At 41.4% G+C, this 21,146-nt stretch overlaps 1 protein-coding gene across 1 annotated transcript; it reads left to right on the plus strand.

Annotated features, from left to right (window-relative positions):
• Window positions 1–1,451: 1,451 nt before the first annotated feature.
• On the plus strand, window positions 1,452–20,932 carry HEY2 (hes related family bHLH transcription factor with YRPW motif 2). The gene is made up of 5 exons (XM_033143732.1): window positions 1,452–1,733; window positions 6,189–6,267; window positions 6,382–6,465; window positions 14,900–14,981; window positions 18,859–20,932. The coding sequence occupies exons 1-5, from the start codon at window positions 1,651–1,653 to the stop codon at window positions 19,530–19,532; spliced, it is 1,002 nt and encodes a 333-aa protein (XP_032999623.1). The 5' UTR covers window positions 1,452–1,650; the 3' UTR covers window positions 19,533–20,932.
• The last annotated feature ends 214 nt before the right edge of the window (window positions 20,933–21,146 follow it).

Consider the following 21,146-nt stretch of genomic DNA (forward strand, 5'->3'; position numbering starts at 1 on the left):
TTAATCCCGAGGATCCCAGCTTTTTCTTTCCTTTTTAAAAGGAAGGTTTGAGCATTCGTAGAACGTGAGGTAGGAAGCCAAGAGTACAGTCACTTATTTATTTATTTATTTATTTATTTATTTATTATTGTGGAGGGAGGTAAGAAACCAACTTTTCCTTTCCTCTGAAAAATACCTTCAGGCTGCAGACCTTCATGGCGAGAGGACACTCTCAATGTGACGTACGCCAACAAATAGGAGGGGGAGCCCTGGTTTAAATACTCTTGTCAAACTAAAGCAAACGCTCTGTTGTGGCTCCCTCCTTTTAAATAGGTCACAAGCATGTTTGTAAGCAGAACACGGCTTCTCATGCTGTGCAAGGACTTTTCTTCTAAAGTGTGTCTTTATGGTGTTACTGTTACTGTGTCTTTATGGTGTTACTGTTACTGTGTCTTTATGGTGTTACTGTTATATCTCAAGCTGCAAGAAAATTTCCAGACGTTCAATCCGCTCAACCACTTTTGATTCCTACCGGTATCTTCTAGAACCATTCAAAGAGCCCAGGATGGAAAACAAGTGATAAAACTATAAAGACATCCTAAAGCATATTTGAAACATTTTTTAAAGAACCCTATAAGTGTCGCTGTTAAATAAAGTGACCTCTCTTCCCACTCTCCGCTTTCTGTCTGCAAAGGAGAAAGAGGCGTCGGTGTGCTTGGTTCTCATTGCACGTGGGAAGACGCGCGGGAAGAGAGTGATACCTAAGGGGGAAATCCTACGGCTGTTGACAAAAATCCTTCTTCCTCATCCGTAGACGGTACCCAAAGACGACCAAAGAGTTGTCTCTCCTGCAAGCAGTCCTTCCTCATAGTTTCTCCCTTTGTTTTTATAAATAGGACAAAGCTCGCCCCCTCTACCCGGAATCTTTCCCTAAAGCTCTCTTGTGTTCCCCTCCAGTAGGCCTATATACGTCGTCGGAGCAAATTATTTCCACGCGTCAAACTTTTTTCTCCTCTGGAACTTTTTCCAGTATTGGGTCAGATTTGAGAAGTGTAAACGCTGCGTGCCCGGACTGACATTATTCACGCATGCATCTGCACTTGTTTATGTGGGGTTTTATGAATCCCTTTTGCAGTCTGTGGCCACCTAGCAGAAACACACGCTCTCATCAGTTCCTGCCCGACTCGAGCTATCCCCGTGCAGCCCAGCTCCGCAGAGCTGAAGGTGTCTGCCGGCCAGCTCCAGCCACCCTCCCGCCCTCTTTCCTCCCCGTCTCCCTTGCGCGCTCGAGGTGCTCCGGGCTTTCCCACGCTTCCAAGACGCCCAGGAGTGTTTGGCGCCGGGACCGCTGCCGCGCTTCAGCCAATGAAGAAGCGGGCAGAAGCGCCGGGGAAGGAGGCCTGTCACTCACTCTTCCGCTGCCCCAATCCAGAGGGCTCAGCCGGGAGGAGGAGGGGCGTGGCTTCGCCCCTCCTGTGGGCGGGCTCTTGTGCTCGAGGCTGAGCTGCAGCGTGGGAAAGAGCTTCAGAAATCCATTCAGTTCGCTGGCGCCGGCTGGGGAGGGATAGGCGGGCTTTAATCCGGAGTCACTGTCCAAAAAGGGAAACCGCAGACCTGAGTTCTTGTTGTTTATCTCCTGATTTGGAAGCTGGACTCTTTCCTTGGGCCACAATGAAGCGGCCTTGTGAGGAAACTACCTCAGACAGCGATATGGACGAGACTATAGACGTAGGGAGTGAAAATAATTATTCTGGGTAAGGACGAAGTTTGTTTGTTCCGGGGTTTTTTTATTTGCAACAAGAACAAAAAATCTGGACCGTGCCTCCTCTTTTTCTTTGGGTTGGGGTGCAAGAGGAGGATGGGGAGCCAGATCAAAGGCACCCCCACCCGTGTTGGACAATTGTTTCTTGGCGCCCCCTTTTTGACCTCTGTGCAGTGTTGGATATTCTGGCATCAGAGGAGCAGTTAAGCAATTTTAGATCTGGACTTGATGGTTTTGTGGAAGGGAGCGGGGTAGGGGTGCTATTTCACTGTTAATATTAGACAATAGTATTAGACAATTTGCTTCAAAAACGTGGCAAGGCAGCCCTATTAAGCTTTGTGGCCCTGCTACTTACTCATTTTGCTGACGGGGACCTTGGGCTTCTGAAGTCCTGCCCTGATGAATGGCACCCCATTTTGTTAGGTTCTAATAGAAAGTAGGGGGTCTATTTTCTACCCTACTCCCACGTCACACTTCTTTCACCCAGCTATCTACTTTTCCCTTCACTAACTGGCATCCTCAGTTGTAAAAAATTCTCTTGGGGATATGTGTAAGAGTATAAGTTTGTCTGGACAGAAAAAAACCCCATAGTAACAGTAGCAGAGTACAGTACTGTACTTTTATCACAGTCAGCCATATAGTCTTGGTCAATATACATCTTTTGGAACTGTTCTTTAGTGCTAGATGTTAAGCAAAAAGAGGAGTGGGGGTTGGAGTATCACATTTTGTGTCCTGTAGGCTGTTGACAATCAACGTGTGTTGGGTAGTAGCAGTACTGAACTAGTAGATTCTATGTAAAGTGGAGCTGCAGCCGCTTGCAAAACTAGAATTGGGGTGGGAGGCATCCCTTGAAATAGTCTTATAATACTAATCCTGTGTTGCTAGAATCTTTCTAGGTGTGTACTGTTGTAGGTCATTGTCAGACAAGAAGGCAAATGCAGTATAACTCACCTGCCAGCAAATGACCTGGGTTTGCCTGCTAGGAAGGATGGGGTGGGAAGGAGTTAAGGTCTCAGCCGCAGCTACTGTTGTTAATATGGACACTAAGTTTCCTATACCTCCATAAATTCTTCAGTTCTGCAGATCACTGCCTTCCCACACTTTCTTCCCCATCAATCTGGATTTTCTCATAGCAAGGGATACTCCAAACATCTGGATTGAGAGAGGAGAAAGTGTGGGAGGCATTGATTTAGAAGAGAATTTGTTATGGACAAGGAATAATTAATGGGAGATACAGGGCTATCCACATTAAACAACAGTATGGATGAACCCTAGAAAAGAAGAGAGATTGATTAGAATTCTATAGAAATTAAATGGAGGGCACAGTTGCTTCAGAATAATAGGTGGAGCTGGAGCATTGTTGAGATAAGTAGAGCGAGCAAGGTATGCTTCATTTCGTCTGCTTGTGTAACAATCCTCAAGGCCTTGAGATGTTTGTGGTGAGAGTGTTTGAAGAAAGGATGCTTGCTATCAAAACAAAACAAGATATTTTCACAAGAGGGCTGTCAACCAACTGAATTATTTTAGTTGATTAATAAGCTAAAGAAATTTGAATTTTACCAAGTCTCAATATAGAGTCATGGGGTTTGTTTGTGATTCTGAAGAAAGTAGAAAACAACTGAATAAGTAACACTGTCTGCAATTCTAGCTCTGCTTACCTAGGAGTAAGTAGCACCTACTCAGTAGGGGACTTACTTCTAAGTAAACATGGCTTGGCTTGCACTGTTAATAAACAAAAATTCTACCTAATTTTTAGGCTGCCCTTAATATTTAATTTCATGAAACAATGCAGAGCCAAAGCTAAAACAAAGTTCAGCCAAAGTTAGACATATTTAACTCCCAATTATATCAGTGGCATGATTATGTGCATGCTTAAATCTCTCGTTGAAACCTGGGTAGTATCCAGTCCTATTCTTACTCAGTAACATGTCCATTTATTTTAATGGGTTCCCTCTGAATATGACTTCCTTGGATATTGCCCAGTGGGACTAAAAAAAAGGGAAAAGAATTGATTGATTTTTGACAGAATTTCGTTAACAGAGATGCTGTAAAAAAGATAGCAATAAAATTACTGTTTCAGTCAGTGATTCCCATTGTCTTTTAAAATGCTGTTCTCCTGGGTTTGCTGAGACATGTCATGATTTGGGAGTTTAAAGAGGCATTATCCACATGATGCAATAAATCCAATTGCCTTTTATAATCTGCTTTAAATTAACCTGTTTCAGGGTATCTACACAGTAGTAGTATTTAATGTTAGCCGGTTAGATTTATATAGGCTCTACACGGTGCTATTTTTTCTAGAAAAAGAGATGCTGCAGCTCACCATGAACTTCCACCGTGTTCACCTGAGAAATGCTAGAACTGAGCTCCTGTGAGCTTCAGCTGAAAAAAACAACAACGCCCTGGCTGTAGTAGTTCAGTCCCAATCCCAATCAAGATGGTTAGTGTAGATTAGCTAGAACAATTAAATCTGAATTTCATGGAAATATTGTGTAAGTTTTAAACCTTAAACCCAATTAGTGTTATGCCACAAGTCACTTACTCTAGAGTAGTATCGTAAAAGTAAACAGAGAAAATTTAATTCCAATTAATATCAATAACTGAGTAAAGCCAAAAAATGTAGCTGGATAAATGCAGAGGAGGAAATACTAACAGGTGTTTGCATGATAAATTTAGGTTCTAGGGCCTGTAGTATGTCAGAAATGAGCTTTACCGGCAACTATATGAGGTGTCAATTTAAAAAAGTTTCCTTTTCGTTGAGGTCCAGATGATATATTTGTCATATGCAATTAGAGTTGGTTGTTATAAAAGAAAAGGAAATAATCTATTCAAAATGAAGTAAAAAATTGCTTACATAGTATTCAGTGGGACATACAACTATTTAACTCTTGATTGGATTGTCTCAAGAATTTTAAAATATTTAATCTGGAGTTCACTAAAGCAATGTGATTGACAGATGTGGATCATTGATGGATTTAGATTCAAAGCAGTCTAGTGGTTCAAGCGACTGTCAACTAAAAGGGGCTGTAATTGAGGTTATCCTTCTGAGATGAATGGAGATTGTACAACAGAAGTGCCTGATAGTTTTGTTGAAGGATGGGCACTCTGCTTTTCAAACAAAGAAAAACCCAAGCATCCTAATCAAGTTTGTTAGAATATGAAGCATTTTACAATCCAACATGTGTAGTTGGGAAATCTCATTGATCTTGGTGGAATATTTGTATTTCCAAGTGATGACAATTTTTTTGGTTAATATTGTTTTTTGTACACAGATGTGAGTTTAGTCAAAATACATGTGCCTTGCATCAGCTGTGAATATTTCTTGTGTGTGTGCTCGGCAAAACACATGGACATGAGCCCTAACCCTTTTCAGACTGCTTCTTCTATATCCTTTGCTTGATAAAGTAATTTCTGCCAAACATAGGCAAGTCAGAGGCACATCCTTTTTGTATTAAGTACTGTATCTATTTCTGCTGTATTGGAAGCAGTAGGCTTGAATGTGCTCAATATGAGACAATTAATCAGCAGTTCTTTTGCGTACATGGTTAATACATTTTAACTCATATATAATGAATATTTTACATATTTGCCGGTACTGAGGTCACCCAGTCTGGTTGAACTCAAGACTGTGGAATATTTTGGGAGGACTCTTTTATTTTTTTAAATGAACTTCTTGGTGAGCAAAACTAAAGGGGATGGTGCGATGGGGCTGAAGAGTGGTAGTGAAAGTTTTATTCTGGCTACTTCCGTGTTTTACTGAGCACTTGAAACAGGAATGGGGAACCTGTGCCTTTTTAAATGTTGTTGGACCCACCATCCCTTAACCATTGGCCATCCTGATGGGGCCAATGAGAGTTGGGTGTCCAACAGTATATAGAGAACATCAAGTTATAGTAATTACTATTTTAAAATTTTCTATACTGTCCGTCATCTGAGGATCACAGGGTGGTTTACGATATAAATTACATAGCCCTCGTGTTGGTGGGAGGAGGGAGGGATTAGACCCAGGGCTGGCCCTGTGGTGAGGCAAAGTGAAGCAGCTGCCTCAGGTGACAGGTGCTGAGGTATGGGGAGGAGACAGCCGTGAGTTCCATGTGGCTTGCCCTGACACCCCCACGCTAGCCTGCTGCCCTCAAGTGTAGTGGAAGAGACTGTCCTTTTGCCAGTACAGCTGAAAACAAAAAAGTTGTTTAAAATAGGACAGAGTAAAATAATACTTGCTTAGGAATAATCGTCCTTCATTTTCAGCATTTGTAAAGTAAGATTTTTTAATTGGAGTAAGATTCAACTTCTAGTCGAATTGGCTTCTGTGTGTGTGTTGGCAGAGGACACCACCTTTTCCTTCGCCTCGGGCGGAAAAATGTCTTGAGCTGGCTCTGTTTAGACCTCTGCAACAAACAACACAATAGGATGCTGTACCTGACATGCCTTTTCAACTGTTCCTCAGGCACAGTGCCAGTTCAGTGATCCGATCAAATTCGCCTACGACAACATCTCAGATCATGGCCAGGAAAAAGCGAAGAGGGGTAAGGGTTTCCCTTATTTTTTAAAAAATGTAACAATTGCATTTGTTTCTGCTGTTTTTAACCTTCTGTGCACCTTAACTTTTATATCAATTTATTGCTTTGTTTTGGCAATAGATCATAGAAAAAAGGCGCCGTGATCGTATAAATAACAGTTTATCCGAACTGAGGCGGCTTGTGCCAACAGCATTTGAAAAACAAGTAAGCATAAATATTCTGTATCTCAACTCATCTGGTCATGTTGGGTCTTTCATAAAGCTCATTAAAAATAAGGCTGGATGTGTTCTGATCTGGCACAGAGCAGGCACTTCAATAAAATGCTTTGTTGTGGCAAAACTATTAAAAGCAAAATTCTCCACAAGGCTGAAAAACATTTCCATTCTCTGGTTTGCTGTTCCCTTAAGGGCAATAGTGTTCGTGTTGTCTCTGTTCTTTCTATGCATTCCAGTAGTGGTTTTGTTTTGCTGTTTTTAAAAGTGCTTTATTCCTTACAGTTTTGTTTTTTTTTAAAAAAAACCACACATGTCAAATACCCTCCTGCATAAATCTTTTAACAGCATTGTATTCTCATCCCTGTCCTTTCTGATCCTTTTTTTATTTAATTCTAAATTTAATTAGTAAAACAATCTGATTGTTTCAGATCCTTAAATTGCTGGCTATTTAATAAACTCTTTCAAATATATATTTAAATTCCGAAAAAGAAGCTGTTCAGATATACCGGTAACAGTTGTTGCTAGTGCTGCAGCTCTTTGAAGCGGTCCAAGTTGTAATACAATCTTTTAAATGTAAGTTTTTGCTTGGTGATCACATAAGGAGGGGTGAATAAAAATTATTATATACACACACACACACACACACACACACACACACACATATATATTATTTATTCCATTCTTAAGCTGCCCAACATCTATGAAGATCCCAGGTTGGTTTATACAATAAATCTTTTAACAAATAAAATTAGCATTCTTCTTGCAGAATTGTCCCAGCCAAAACTTTGTGTTGGACATGTTCTGATGTAATGTGTCAGCACACTAATTATAATTACGTAACTTTATATATATTTTATATATATATAAAATAAATAAAACACCATATATATATATATATATAGAGAGAGAGAGAGAGAGAGAGAGTTTTTTATTTATTTTGGATATTTTTATTCTGCTTTCGCAAAAAAAGTGAAACGTGTTGTGCAGAACCCCATTCTTAAATGTAAATTTGTGATTCATGAGAGCAGCACAAATAGGTTTTGTTAATATTGCTAAGCGTAACGTACCTCAAAAGATTTCCACTGACTTTGTAGAATCATATAACTATACGGAATGAAAGGAACCTTAGTCTTCTGTGGAATTATTCAAGGTGATGTGAAGTTGTGTTGCATGTACAGGAGAAAAATTAAATCACTTCAGTCACCAGCTTATAAGAGTTGGATGAACACAAGTGTTGTAATTGGATCATTTCTAAATATGAAAACAGAACATCTCGATTAAGCCCCTTCAACAATAACAAAAGTTTGGAGGGTTTTTAGTATCTCCTTACTGACTCGTAACCAGTTGTGATGCCTTGACTTTGGGAGAGAAGTCTGCAGAAAGGTGCTTCTCTTGGCGCTGTAGATGCAATAGGTCCAAAATTGAGAAATGTAATTGCAACCTCAAAATTGCAATCATTATGATTTACAGTGGAGTCCTGTACATAAATGTGGGTGCAGGTGGTGCTGTGGTCTAAACCCCAGAGCCTGGGGCTTGCTAATCAGAAGGTTGGCGGTTCGAATCCCTGTGACGGGGTGAGAGTTCCCATTGTTCGGTCCCAGCTCCTGCCCACCTAGCAGTTCAAAAGCACGTCAAGTGCAAGTAGATAAATGGGTACCACTCTGGCGGGAAGGTAAACACCATTTCCGTGCGCTGTTCTGGTTTGCCAGAAGCGGCTTAGTCATGCTGGCCACATGACCCGGAAGCTGTCTGCGGACAAACGCCAGCTCCCTCGGCCTGTAAAGCGAGATGAGCGCTGCAACCCCAGAGTCGTCCACGACTGGACCTAATGGTCAGGGGTACCTTTCCCTTTCCCTTTCCCTTTCCCTTTCCCTTTCCCTTTACCTTTACCTTTACCTTTACCTGTACATAAATATCTACTTGGAAGTAGGTCCCACTGAGTTAAATGGGATTTATTCCCTGATGAGTGCTCATAGAATTATGACCTCAGTGTGGAGCAGAGTCATTGAAATCTAAGGGAATGCAATGCATTTTCTATGGGGTAAGTATTTTGAACGTAGGCTCTGGAATAGGTTGCTTGCACGGAAGAAAGCATGAGATGAGTATCATGTTATATAACACAATGAAACCTGTACGAAATCAACTTACATGAGTTAACTTTGAAACTCTGAGAGAATGTTTGTTTACGGTATGTATTTGAGGAATTATTCTCTGTCCATCAAGTTTCTAGAATGGCTGGAAATACATAATATTAAACACTGAAACTACATGTTTCAGGTTCATACCACTTAGTCTGGAGTAACCTGACAATAATATTAAAATAATTTTGTTATTTGCACTCCACCCATCTGACTGTGTTTTATTTTTGGAATAAACAAAAACAAAAAAATGGACTAAACAAAAATGATTTCTAAATACTATTGTTAACAGGAAGTCTTTCATGTGAGACTATGTAACAGTGTCAGATCGTTACAATTCCTGTACACAAGAGGACAAGAGAGTCCTTAGTGCAGCTCTCAAATGAAAGAGGAAGGTGTATTTCTGCCTCTTGGGGGCGCTGCCATTGGCACTAGGGAAGGAAGAAGGTTCCAGAGCCTTCTTTGGGGAAGGATAGAGAAGGTCACTTCAAACTGGGCAACCCTTAGGGCCATGATAACTATAGTGATGAAAAATATGAAGAAGTGGAAGAAGTGGAAACTGACAGCAATAGCTGAGAAAACAGAGCTGATTGAATTTCATGTACAGAACATTCATGTACATGTGCATTGAGTCTTGGTTTCCCCCCTGCTTTTTTCCTCATTCTTTTTATGGAAATTAGTGCTTTATGTCTGCTTGACACAGGAGGACTGGAGGAGATGTAATATTTTTCTTTGTTTTACTAATGTTGTTGATTTCTTTTGTTTTTATTGTTTTTTGCCTGCTCCTCATAAACTGGCATAACCAAAGAAGTTTCTTGCAGGTCAGGTTCCTTACAGTTCAGCAGCTTGCAGCTCAGTTTGTAAACATTTTTTTTAAAAAAATCAATTCTTGTCTAAATAAACTGTACTTTATAATAAACCAGACATGATAATTTTATGGCAAACCATAATACGTTTTATGTTCCTAAAGTAACAAAGTGACTTTCAAACTGTAAATGGTTGAAAGTACACACAAACATCTATATATATTCCTAAAATATCCCACACATGTACTGTATATATATTTACCCAAACAGGGGGGGAAACCTTTTCCCAGTGGCTTCAAATTTTCTGGAAATTTTGGAAATTTTACATCTCCAATTTTGATTCCTTACACTACCCCCCCCCCCCCCCGGTCATGAAATGTTCTATTAAGGGAGCTATCCCACATTGGAAGAAAACAAGCACTTTTATTTTAGGCCATATGTAGATCTCCTTATTCTTGCAACTCCTCATATCTCAGGGTAGGGAAAGTTGATGTCTTTTATATATAGTGGAGTAGGTGGTATATATACTGTACTATGCACAGACTATGCCTTTAATGCAGATACAAGCAAATGAAAAAAAAATGACTACGAGCAGGCAAAACACCATTCCTGCTACCCACACTATACCTTCAGCATCTTGCAAAACGACGTATTCAGCAGACTTTGGCAGCATGGGAGCATGGAGGTGTCCTGAGCCTAGTCAGAGAAAGTGGGACAGGGGACAACAGTTGCTTGTCTCATTGCATTGTTTACTTCTTGAAAACCACAAACATTATAAAGGCTTCTAAAGCTCCTGGAAATTACCCAACATCGGGCAGCTATTACTCAGCTCTTGCTAAAAATGTTTGTATTGGGTCTATGGAAAAGATTAGCACTGAGGAAAGTACAAGTTGTAATACAGGGGAAAGATAAGGACGGAGGAAGGAAAAGCAAAGCAAAGCCAAGCAATCTAAGATAACCCGGGTCATATAAAATCTAAAAATGCCAAGGCTTACTGTGCATATTACGTGTATAAAAATAATAAATAATATGAGGAAAGGACCATCGGAATAAACTTCCATACAGTCCGCCAGGGCACGTGTTACCATTGCTGTGTGGTCTTGATCAAATGGCTTTTTAAAAAGAAAATAGTATTAGTATTCAGGTTTGTTGTAATCCAAGTCATCCTGAGAAAAGCTACAAATCCATTCTCTTTATTGGTGCAACTGAAGATACCGTTGAATATTCTTCAGCAGACTTCTATGACTGAGATACACACACACACACACACACACACACACACACATTCAGTTGGCTGTTCAAAGAGAAAGGTGGTCATTTCTGCTTAAACTTTTTTTAAAAAAATCCTTCCAGTAGCACCTTAGAGACCAACTACCAGTAAGTTTGTTCTTGGTATGAGCTTTCGTGTGCATGCACACTTACCCCAGTCACTTACCCCAATTGACTGATTCTCAAAGTGTCTTACAATACAACACTTGCGCACACACAAACTTGTACCCTGGGCCAGCGCATGTTTCTCTTTGGTTCCCCTGTTGGATCAGAGGGTTCTTCCTCATAGGGAAGCAAGCTCTTTGCAATTTCTCCTTCAATGGAGAATGGATTGGACTGTGCTGCTCTTACCTTTGCCATGATGCTCTTCCTGGGAGGCCAAGAGTGCTGTCTTCCATTGGCACTTGGTCCCTTGGCTGATGGCAGAAACCAGAGGGTGCTTCCAACAAAAATAAATAAATCATTGAGTCGCTAAGCAGAAATCACAAGCTTTTCATTTGAAGACTTACAGCAGTCTTAGAAATGTATTAAAGAATATTTAAATTGTGTATGGAGTTCCAGCAATAAAGAAAATGGACGTTTAGGGATCACAGTGTTACAGAGCCTGAATATGTCTAGAGCAATTTTGAGTGCACAAATTGTTTCACAGTTATTTGTTCATTTATTTTGAGGACTATCCTGGGAGTTAGTTAGGCTGAGAGAGAAAGTGACTTTTAGAAGTTGGTTGCTCAGTAAGATGCACAGACTTGGACTTCTCATGTTCAAGCACAGCACATGATGGCTTGACTCGCAGCTGAATGTGTGAATAGGTGCTATTGAAAAGCAATGTGCTTTGAGGTAATGCAAGATGAAACGTAGGTTGTCTTTGCCTTGTTAGAAATGGGATGGCCATAGCAAGTCTTGGATGGAGCTCTGAACATAACTGTGCACTGTAGGGGTAGACCGATGATTTTACACCTAATCACATGGGAGAGAAAAAGGGACATATGAGTAGAGGGTGCTGAACCCCCATCCCTCCCACAATTATCCCCCCTTTCCAGGGTTACTTTCCTGCCAGCTGGCTTCATATGTAGGAAATGAGTGCAAGATGGATAAAGTGACTTGAAGGGGGGGTCAGGCTGTGGGGAGATAAGCAGCAAGCCCTGGAATAGTTCAAGTCCCTTCCACTGATTGACTCACCCCTTTTACTATATAAATTTGGCTGCCCAGCTCCTTTGGTTTCTATGTGATTGAGGCAGACTGGAGTCTAAATAAGCTGACCTCTGCCAGCATTGGATGTATCTTGGTGGTTTGTTTCAAGTGTTTCATTTTGGTGGCACTGGAAAATAACAGGTGGAATTCAATGTGGGGAATGAGCATGAGAACAAGCTCATGCAATGGGACTCTTCCCCCCCCCCCCATATGTGGCCCTAAACCGATTCTGGAATTTTCCCAAGATTTGAGGGGTACAGGAAAGAGGAGATGGGAGGAAGTTCCACCATGGGAGTGGATTTTGTTTCACACATGCAACAACTTACTTAAATCCCACCCAAAGCTTCCGAAAGGAAAAGGGCAGATAAGGGCAGTTCTGAAGGTTTTTGGTGTGGTTCCTGTTGAAATGGAGAAAGGGTTTTTCTTCCATGAGAGTAAAATTAAAAAAATGATTTTATGACCCCAGAAGATGGGCATCTTATCTGGCATCATTCATAACATGACGTCATCAACATGCCTGCTGCAACTTAACCCTTAGAGCAGCTTGGCATTAAAGAAAAAGTTTTGATTTCCCCCCCCCCATGATGAATATTGAAGTATATATATTGCTAAAACATGTTCTTCCTCCCCTTTGATTTAAATATTATCAAAGAGTCTTGTGGCACATTTAAAGACTAACATGCTCCAATGAGCTTTAATGATGGACACTTTGTGGGATGCATAGGAGCTAACTGTTCTTGTGGACCATGTGTGTTTCACTTTTCCATTTTAAAGATGAACCAAGTCTCATAGGTTGTTTTTGGAAATCCATTCCACAGAATTGGGTTTAAATTTTCAATGAGAAGCTATACTCTTCTTTATGCAAGTGAAGACTAGGAGTAAGTTTGAACAAGAATGTCTAGTTTCAAACTTTCACTAAGTTATGAGTCAATGTGAGTAGCCTTTTAGTAAGTACAGGGATAAGGACACAATCTCTCTCCTGAATTCCTGATTTGTAAACAAATGCTTTTTATAAATAAAAATATATAATTAACTAAACAAAATTTGTAATAAAACAAAGTATATTTTTCCTTAGCTACAGAGCACAAACTTGTTAGGGCCTTACTACTGTACCATTCATTAGGCACAATTCACTGGGACATTTTCCTGCACAAAACTCATTGCAGAAAGAAATACCTTGCTGTCCTATAACTCCTGTTTATTTTATTGGGGCTTGCAAATAAGATTGTGCAACTTTGAGGTTTTCTTTGCCTTTCAGACTTGGTGTGGATCTTTGCACCTTTTCTTGCTGAGACAGATTATTCAGGTCCATTTCAATCTGGTTTCAGGTCTGGTTGTAGGACAGATACCGTCTTTGTCATCTTGGCGGATGGCTTATGCTGGGAATTGGACAGGGGGAGTGTGTCCCTGTTGGTTTTGCTGGACCTTTCAGCAGCTTAACTATGGTATCCTTCTGGGCCACCTTGCTGGGATGGGACTTGGAAGCACTGTTTTACAGGGGCTCCATTCCTTCCTGATTGGGGTGGGGGGCAAACCCAGGACTTAACTAGTTTGGTAAAGAAAAAGTGTTTTATATGTGTTGTATATGCAATATAACATTGTGACACCAGGTGGTGCTGTGGAGACCCGTTTTTCCCTACCAGATTTCCCTGTATGAGTTTACAACGTGTTTAAATGAATTGCTTCTTTCACATGTCTAGATCCAGCCCCAGAAGGTGGTGCTGGAGGGCTCTTGTTTGATGCCTTGCCCGTTGGCCTGTGGGGTGCCTCAGGGTTCTGTTCTGTCCCCCATGCTATTCAACATTTACAATGAAACCTCTGGGACAGGTCATCCAGAGTTTTTTGGGGGGTTGTGTCACCAGTGTGCTGATGAAACCTAGTTCTGTTCCTCCTTTCCATCTAAATCCAAGGAAGCTGTATCAGCTCTAAACCAGTGTCTGCCATCACTAATGGACTGGATGGATAGAGATGAACAAATTTAAATGCAATCCAGACAACACAGAGGTGCTCTTGGCTATTTGGAAGGCAGAACAGGGAACTGGGTTTCAGCCTGTGCTAAATGAGTAACACTCCCCGTGAAGATGCCGTTTCACAGTTTGGGTGTGTTCCTGGATTCAGCCCTGACTGCAGCCAGGCTGTTGGCCAGAGCTGCTTATAGGAAGCATACAACTTCCTTGTTCCAACAGCTCCACTGGTCTGTTCCAGACACAATTCAAAGTGCTGGTTATAAGCCCTATGTGTCTTATTCCCAGGCTACCTGAAGGACTATATTTTCCCATACGAACCTGTCCCGGCTGTAAGATCTTCAGAGTAGGCCCTTCTCTCAGTCCTACCACCCTCACAGGCACATCTATGGGGACATAGGAGAGGGCCTTCTTGGTGGTGGTTCCCAGACTTTGACACTCCATCTCTAGTGGGACTGGACTGGCTTAAGCTGGGACTAGACCTGTCAGCAGGTGAAGACTATTTTATTCCAGTAGCCCTTTGGGAACTGACTGCTTTTAAGGAAAGGGTTTTTAATAGTGCTGCACTGTTTTTAGTATCTGTATTTTAATAGGTATTTTTTTTTACATTGTTTTAATTTGATTATTAAAATTCAATTATTTTTTAAACTTTTTTTAGCTTTTATCTTTCTGTGTTTTATTCAGGCTTTGTGTAAGCTGACTTGAATCCCGGTTCTGGTGGGGAAAGGCAATGCGTAAAATAAATAAATATTGATTTTTAAAATGCTGCTTTGAAAGTTGTGAATGTGTATATCTACTGTACATGTTTTCCTTGTTTGCACTATTCTATGCTTCATAGAAAATGTGTGCTCAGTTTATGCCACGCTAGAAACTGTTGATACAGTACTTGTGTGCAAAAATAAAGTGTGGGATACAGATGCTGGGTAGAAGAATTAAACTGAATGCTCTAATGGTTGGGAAAATTGAAACCATAAGATGGAGCTCAAAAGCGGGTATACCAAATCAAAGCATGCAATACTTTTAAGCCTTTATTGTTTGTGCCTCTTATCTCAAAGGGATCTGCCAAATTAGAAAAAGCAGAAATCCTGCAAATGACAGTGGATCATTTGAAGATGCTCCAGGCGACAGGCGGGAAAGGTAAGGAATTGATTTTTGTACTGTTTCTAATATTAGCTGGGGGAAATCTCAGCAAACGCTCCCTTTGACAAGCTGGGATAGGCAGTTCTAGATTAAAGGACTGGAAATCAATGCTAAAGGCAGGGTTGAACTCGTGGGAAAGAACTACGGGGACAAAAGAACCACTTGACCCTGGGCTTGTGTTTGCTTTCATAACACTGTGGGAGAGTAAAGGCTTCATTCACAGGCAGCCCAGTCAGAGATTTGTTTGGGGTTTCCAAAGAGCACTGAAATCGGCACAAGGGAGACAAAACAAATACCCCAAACATCCAAACATAAACAAGGAGCGCTGCGGCAACAATTGTGCTGCATGAAAAACCAAAGTTAAAATTCATTATGCAGCTGCTATACCACGGGAAGTGGATCCAGAGGAAACTTTCCTTATTGTTTATGTATTGCCCTTTGTTCTAGAAAGAATGTTTTCCATGCAAAATTAGGCTGTGCCATTCATTCACCAGGACAGCATCTAAGCTTGGATCTTCTGTTGGATTGTTAAGAGGAAACCCAATACCACTAGAAAAAGAGCTATCCACAATCAGTGCTTATTTTGTGTGCCTGCATGTTTGCGATGTGGAATTGGGAATGTGGCTTTCGAAGAGAATAATGTCTCTTTTCTTATCTCGTTTTTTGAAAAAAAAGAAAAGCAAGCTGCTTTGGTTTAGAGAATTTTTGAAAATCTAGTTGCACTGCACACTAGAAATTCGGAAGCCAAACATCTGGAAGCCTGGGAAGTTAATTTAAAATATTTTAGTGGGTTGCTTTATTTTTGTTGTTTTGTAAATGGAAATTGATAAAGTGAATAGGAAGTTTTGAACACTGGTAAATATGTAATCATTAGGACTTTAGTGCTGGAAATTGTGTAGCTCAGATCTTTCCACAGTATTACCCATTCACCGGTGGCCTTACCCAAGCCACTGTATCTCATATTCAGTCCCATTCTCCAGTTGGAAGTACTGTATACATCACATTATGACTGTCTGAATTCTTGTGCAAATGTATGTGAAGGGTTTTGAGCATCCTCAAGCTCTGTATAAATTGGAGATGAATAACTTGGCAGCCCTCTAGATATTGTTGGATATCAGCTCAGTTCAGTGTGGTTCATGGCCGGGGTGATAGGAGTTGCAGTACATCCACATCTGGAAGGCCACCGTCATCATCTTCTTCTTCTTCTTCTTCTTCTTCTTCTTCTTCTTCTTCTTCTTCTTAGTAGCAGTTGTTGTTTTATTTATTCCCCATTCCTGTAATAAATCAAGGTTAGGGAACCCCATTATCCCTGACAATTAGCCATACTGGCTGGTGCTGATAAGGGTTGGGAGTCCAACATCTGGAGGGCCACCAGTTCCCCATTAACATTAGCATTAGTACTGTATTAGTATTAAGATGGGAATGACCGCTCCCCACATCAGTGGGAGTTTTTTGCATGATCGTGCACAGCCCCCCCATCCTATGTGGCTCCCTAAAATACAACCTGGATTTGCCCCCCACGCTGGATACCTGGAGGTTCCCACCTAACCTCAGACAGTTAACCAATCCCGGCGAGGGAGGGCATTCCCAGGGGAGTTGGCCAGGCAAGGGGAGAGACCGCCCTGCCCACACAATAGAGGGCGGAACTTACCTTGGAATCCTCAGTTGGCTCCAGAGCTTCTCCCACCCTGCCCTCCCTCAGTTATGCTTTCTTTTGCAGGTTAACCTCTTCTCCACAGGTATGCGGGCGCTGCTACGTCATTGGTTGCTGTTAAAGGACCGGGAAGGAATTTCCCTGCATTGGCAGGTTTTGCCTTCCCCGTAGCAAAACGTCACAACTTTGACAGTTTTAGGCCTGGGCGGAATCCTTTAGTCTATCTTCCCTAAGTGGGGAGGGGTGTGTGTGGAGGCGGTTACCTATGCCTTCCCTGCGGCAGCAATCCCAGGGTTCCCCATTAAAGGGGTTGTTTTGAGGGGAATCATTGGCCATACACCAATAGTTTTCAGTGGTCTCCCCTGTGTTGCGGCGAAATGGGGGGTGGGTGGGGGTGGGGCAGGCTCTCTGCTTAAACATACGTTTTCCAGAGTCAGCCCAATCCCCACACATTTTGGATAACCCTGATTTTCCCCAGATCCCTGGCTGGGGACTGGGAGGGATAAACGCCCAATGCCTAAGCCAAGGTCTCCCTAAATCTGAATCTTTAATAAAGTTGTGGCCAGTTTTAATCCCATAACACGTTGTCATGAGTCATTATTCCACTAGGGAGTCGTCTGGGGTTGGGGGGGGGTCTCTGCCTGTCCACACAATTCTTTATTAGGGGAATGGGCCAGGCAGAAGTCACACCCTCCCGATTGAGGCACCATTTGCATGCCCCACCCACCCACCCACCAACCTACAGTCATACCTCAGAAGTCAAACACCTTTAAACTTGAACGTTTCGGCTCCCAAACGATTGAAAACTGGAAGCGATTGTTCCGGTTTTCGAGCGTTTTTTGGAAGCTGAACGTCTAGCATGGCTTCCAATTGGCTGCAGGAAGCCACGCTTTGGTTCTAGAACCTTTTCGGGAGTCAAACGGACTTCTGGAATGGATTAAATTTGAGAACCAAGGTACAACTGTATTTCACAGGGAGGTTGTTGGAACATTAAGAACTATCCACCTCCTTTCTTGCCTGTTCCCCCTGCTACGCTATTTCAGATTGTCTCTGGAGACCAAGGTACTGCACATCAGATAAAAGATGCATTCTTAGTATCTCTGTAATAATTTGCACAACTTAATATGTGTGCAAAACAAACTCATTCTGTGCTATACTTGATTTTAAAAAGAATTTGGCAGGTTACTGAACCTTAAGAACTGGTATTTTCAAAAATGATGCTGGGAATGTTTGTTTGAAGGGGGAAATATTTGTGAATTTAATCAGTGTGGACAACAGCCACTTTTTCCTTTGGAAAGATAAATGGTTATCTTTGATTAACTACTGGTAATGTGTCTTCCTGTTCCTACTAATACACACATGGTCTTAAATATTCACATTACTAGTAGTCCTTCACCATGATTGACATTTCCAAGCTGCACTCCTCTAAAATACAAAGCAATTGTGTCATGGGCCTCAAAAGCTTTACAATATCCTTTTTGAGATTCTCTGACCAGAGTTGTACATTTTATTTCAAATTTGGTCTTGCAAAATAATTTGGTATAAAGGCATTATAATATGGGCAGTTTTCTTATCTGTCCCTTTCCTAATGATTCCTAATGCAGGATTCACCCCTTTATACAGCTGCTGCATTCTGAGTGCTCGACAGCTTTAGTAGAATGAGATCCTCTTTGTTTCACCCACCCAGTTGTTTTTGTTAAAATAATAATAATAATAGCAAGCACCAGTTGTATGGAGGAGCAAATCCACAATATTGAAATATTGCAAATATTGTATTTAAATGTTACTGTAAAAGGAACAGGATTTCAAAGGCTAATTATTATGTGCCTATGTATGTGACATACACAGGCATTGTTCAGCAATACAGTGGAAAATCTTGCATTGGAAGTTTAGTCTTTTTAATCCTTTTCCTATTGTTCAAAATGTGTGTGTGTGTGTGTGTGTGTGTTTGAAGAGTCTCAGACATTGATAGTCGTACCGGTAATTCTTTCTCACTGTAATGTCTGGTTGCAAGTTGACTTTAGCACATTTCAGTTCCATCAGTGAGCACATGCATAATACAAAAGCCGTTTGAAAAAAAATGTCCTGGGAGCCTTAAAGGGAAAGAGCTAGAATATTATTAGAACCACAATTTCAAGAAAGACCAAAAGAAAAGAAAAACAAACAAACAAAGAAATCCCATTGGATCACTAAATTCGTTTCTTGCTTTCTGTGTTCCAGGTTACTTTGACGCTCATGCTCTCGCCATGGATTTCATTAGCATTGGGTTTCGAGAATGCTTAACTGAAGTTGCGAGATACTTGAGTTCAGTGGAAGGTCTGGACACATCTGACCCTCTAAGAGTTAGACTAGTCTCTCATCTCAGTTCATGTGCTTCTCAGAGGGAAGCTGCAGCAATGACCTCAACCATGGCACATCACCACCACCCTTTGCATCCTCACCACTGGGCAGCAGCTTTCCACCATCTCCCTGCAGCTTTACTGCAACAGAATGGACTCCACACTTCTGACATCTCCCCTTGCAGACTCTCGACAGCATCAGAAGTGCCTCCCCATGGATCTGCTCTTCTCACGGCCACTTTTGCGCATGCCGATTCTACGCTTAGAGTGCCCTCTGCCGGCAGTGTTGCCCCCTGCGTCCCACCACTTTCTACCTCTCTTCTCTCACTCTCGGCCACCGTACATGCCGCAGCGGCAGCGGCAGCTCAGAGCTTTCCGCTCTCTTTTGCTGGGGCATTCCCAATGCTGCCACCTAGTGCAGCGGCAGCAGTGGCAGCTGCAACAGCAATCAGCCCACCGTTGTCCGTATCAGCATCTGCCAGCCCGCAGCAAGCCAGTGGGAACGGAAGCAATAAACCCTACCGACCTTGGGGGACTGAAGTTGGAGCTTTCTAAAAAATAAAAATTTTAAAAAATCTACGCAAGCCTTCCTGGGGCATTTTGCAGTTGCAATAGAAAGTCTTTCACACAAAGACTGTTAACAGGTCAAGTAGCCCTTTGGATTCTCAAAAGACGGGTGGGAAAATAGTAAGACGTATTCTGCCTTAATATTGGTCAAAATGAACAGGAGGTGTTTCTTGTTCACCAGACTGGACCACAGTGATCTTCAAGAATGATGACTCCCCTGTAGGCATTTCCTGAGAAATGTATAGAGTGTAGAATTAATCCTCTTGCCATGCATTTTTATTTGTTAAAGGGGCGCTGGATTTATAGCTAAAGAAGCCTACCTGAAAGATGAACGCTGTTTAAAATGCGCAAGTGCCTGACCTCTTTCAAATGTGTGTGGGGTGTGTGTGCGTGTGTGCGAGCACGTGTATGTGTTTTCCTTTACAAGGCAAATAATACTGGAGAGAAGAGTACAGAGATCCAGCACAGATGCCCAGAAAACCTGACAGATACCATTCTTGAAGAAAATGTATACCCTAAGGCTGTATTCCCTTGACATGAGCGGGATATATGCAACCTAACTGTGCAGGATTACAAACTATGGAATAGCCAAGCAGATAATTGAGGATGTATACGCTAAATTTAATCTAATCTAATTCACTTTCTTTGTGCAGACTTGTCAGATGGTGACATGCATGATATTGACAGAAGCACTGATCTTTCCGGTGCTTAGTCTTACAAGAATTCAAGCATCCTGGCACTAGGTGGCATAAAATTATAGCCAAGTGTGTTTACATGTACATTTGTGAACACCAGGATAAATCTGACTTATTTGATTCCCTTTGCAAGCGAAAATACCGCATCCTCCAGATGTGATGCAAGTCCTCTTCATAGTCAGCTGTTGGGAATTGGCATGAATGAGTAGCTGTAATGCAGGCAACAGGATCCTTTGGGTTGTCTTTCTCCATTGCCAGTGTTTTTGTATCGGTTCAGTTCTCAACCCAAACAAAAGTGTTGGGAGTTTAAGTTATGTTCTTACTACCCAGACAAGCAGTGCTACAAGAATGCTTTGCTTTTTTATTTTATTGCAGCAACATGAAATAACAAGTATTTTAATTCATTGACTCAAGAGCTAGAAAGTTTGTTGTTGGGGGTGGGTCGGGGAAGCAAATTAAATAAAAGCACAGCATGTATTATTATGCACTTCATTTCTCTGCTGTGTGGAGAAAGCAATAAGCAGTGAGAATGTTAAACATTATGCAAAATATACTTTTAAAATATTTGTTTTAAAAATACTGTTCCTAGTCAGGGGTGGGGTGGGAAAATTGTGCATTATTTTGTTAACCTTTTTTTCCCCTATGCAAAAGTCTTTAAGTATCACTAATTAAATGAAGTCTTTTTTTGACTGACTTCTGGTTTGTTTTGGTATGCCAGCTGGAAATGAAAGGTCTGAATGTGAGGTAGAAGTTCAGATCAGCCCAGATGGAGAAACTTCCTGCACTTGCTGGTCTGAGTGTGCAGTGTGTTCTCTCAGTTTCTGCATAACTTGAGTGTGCCCCATGTTTGGGAAAATCATGCTACTGAAAAGGTCTACAGTTGAATGTCCAAACTTAAGAGTGACTT

Source organism: Lacerta agilis, chromosome 3 (assembly GCF_009819535.1).
Source record: "Lacerta agilis isolate rLacAgi1 chromosome 3, rLacAgi1.pri, whole genome shotgun sequence".
Classification (NCBI taxonomy): Eukaryota; Metazoa; Chordata; class Lepidosauria; order Squamata; family Lacertidae; genus Lacerta; species Lacerta agilis.

Coding starts and splice junctions, on each gene's coding strand:
- HEY2 (XM_033143732.1), top strand. CDS start 1,651: ATGAAGCGGCCTTGTGAGGAAACTACCTCAGACAGCGATATGGACGAG. Junction 6,268..6,381: donor CCAGGAAAAAGCGAAGAGGG/GTAAGGGTTTCC, acceptor TTTTGGCAATAG/ATCATAGAAAAAAGGCGCCG. Junction 6,466..14,899: donor CAACAGCATTTGAAAAACAA/GTAAGCATAAAT, acceptor CTTATCTCAAAG/GGATCTGCCAAATTAGAAAA.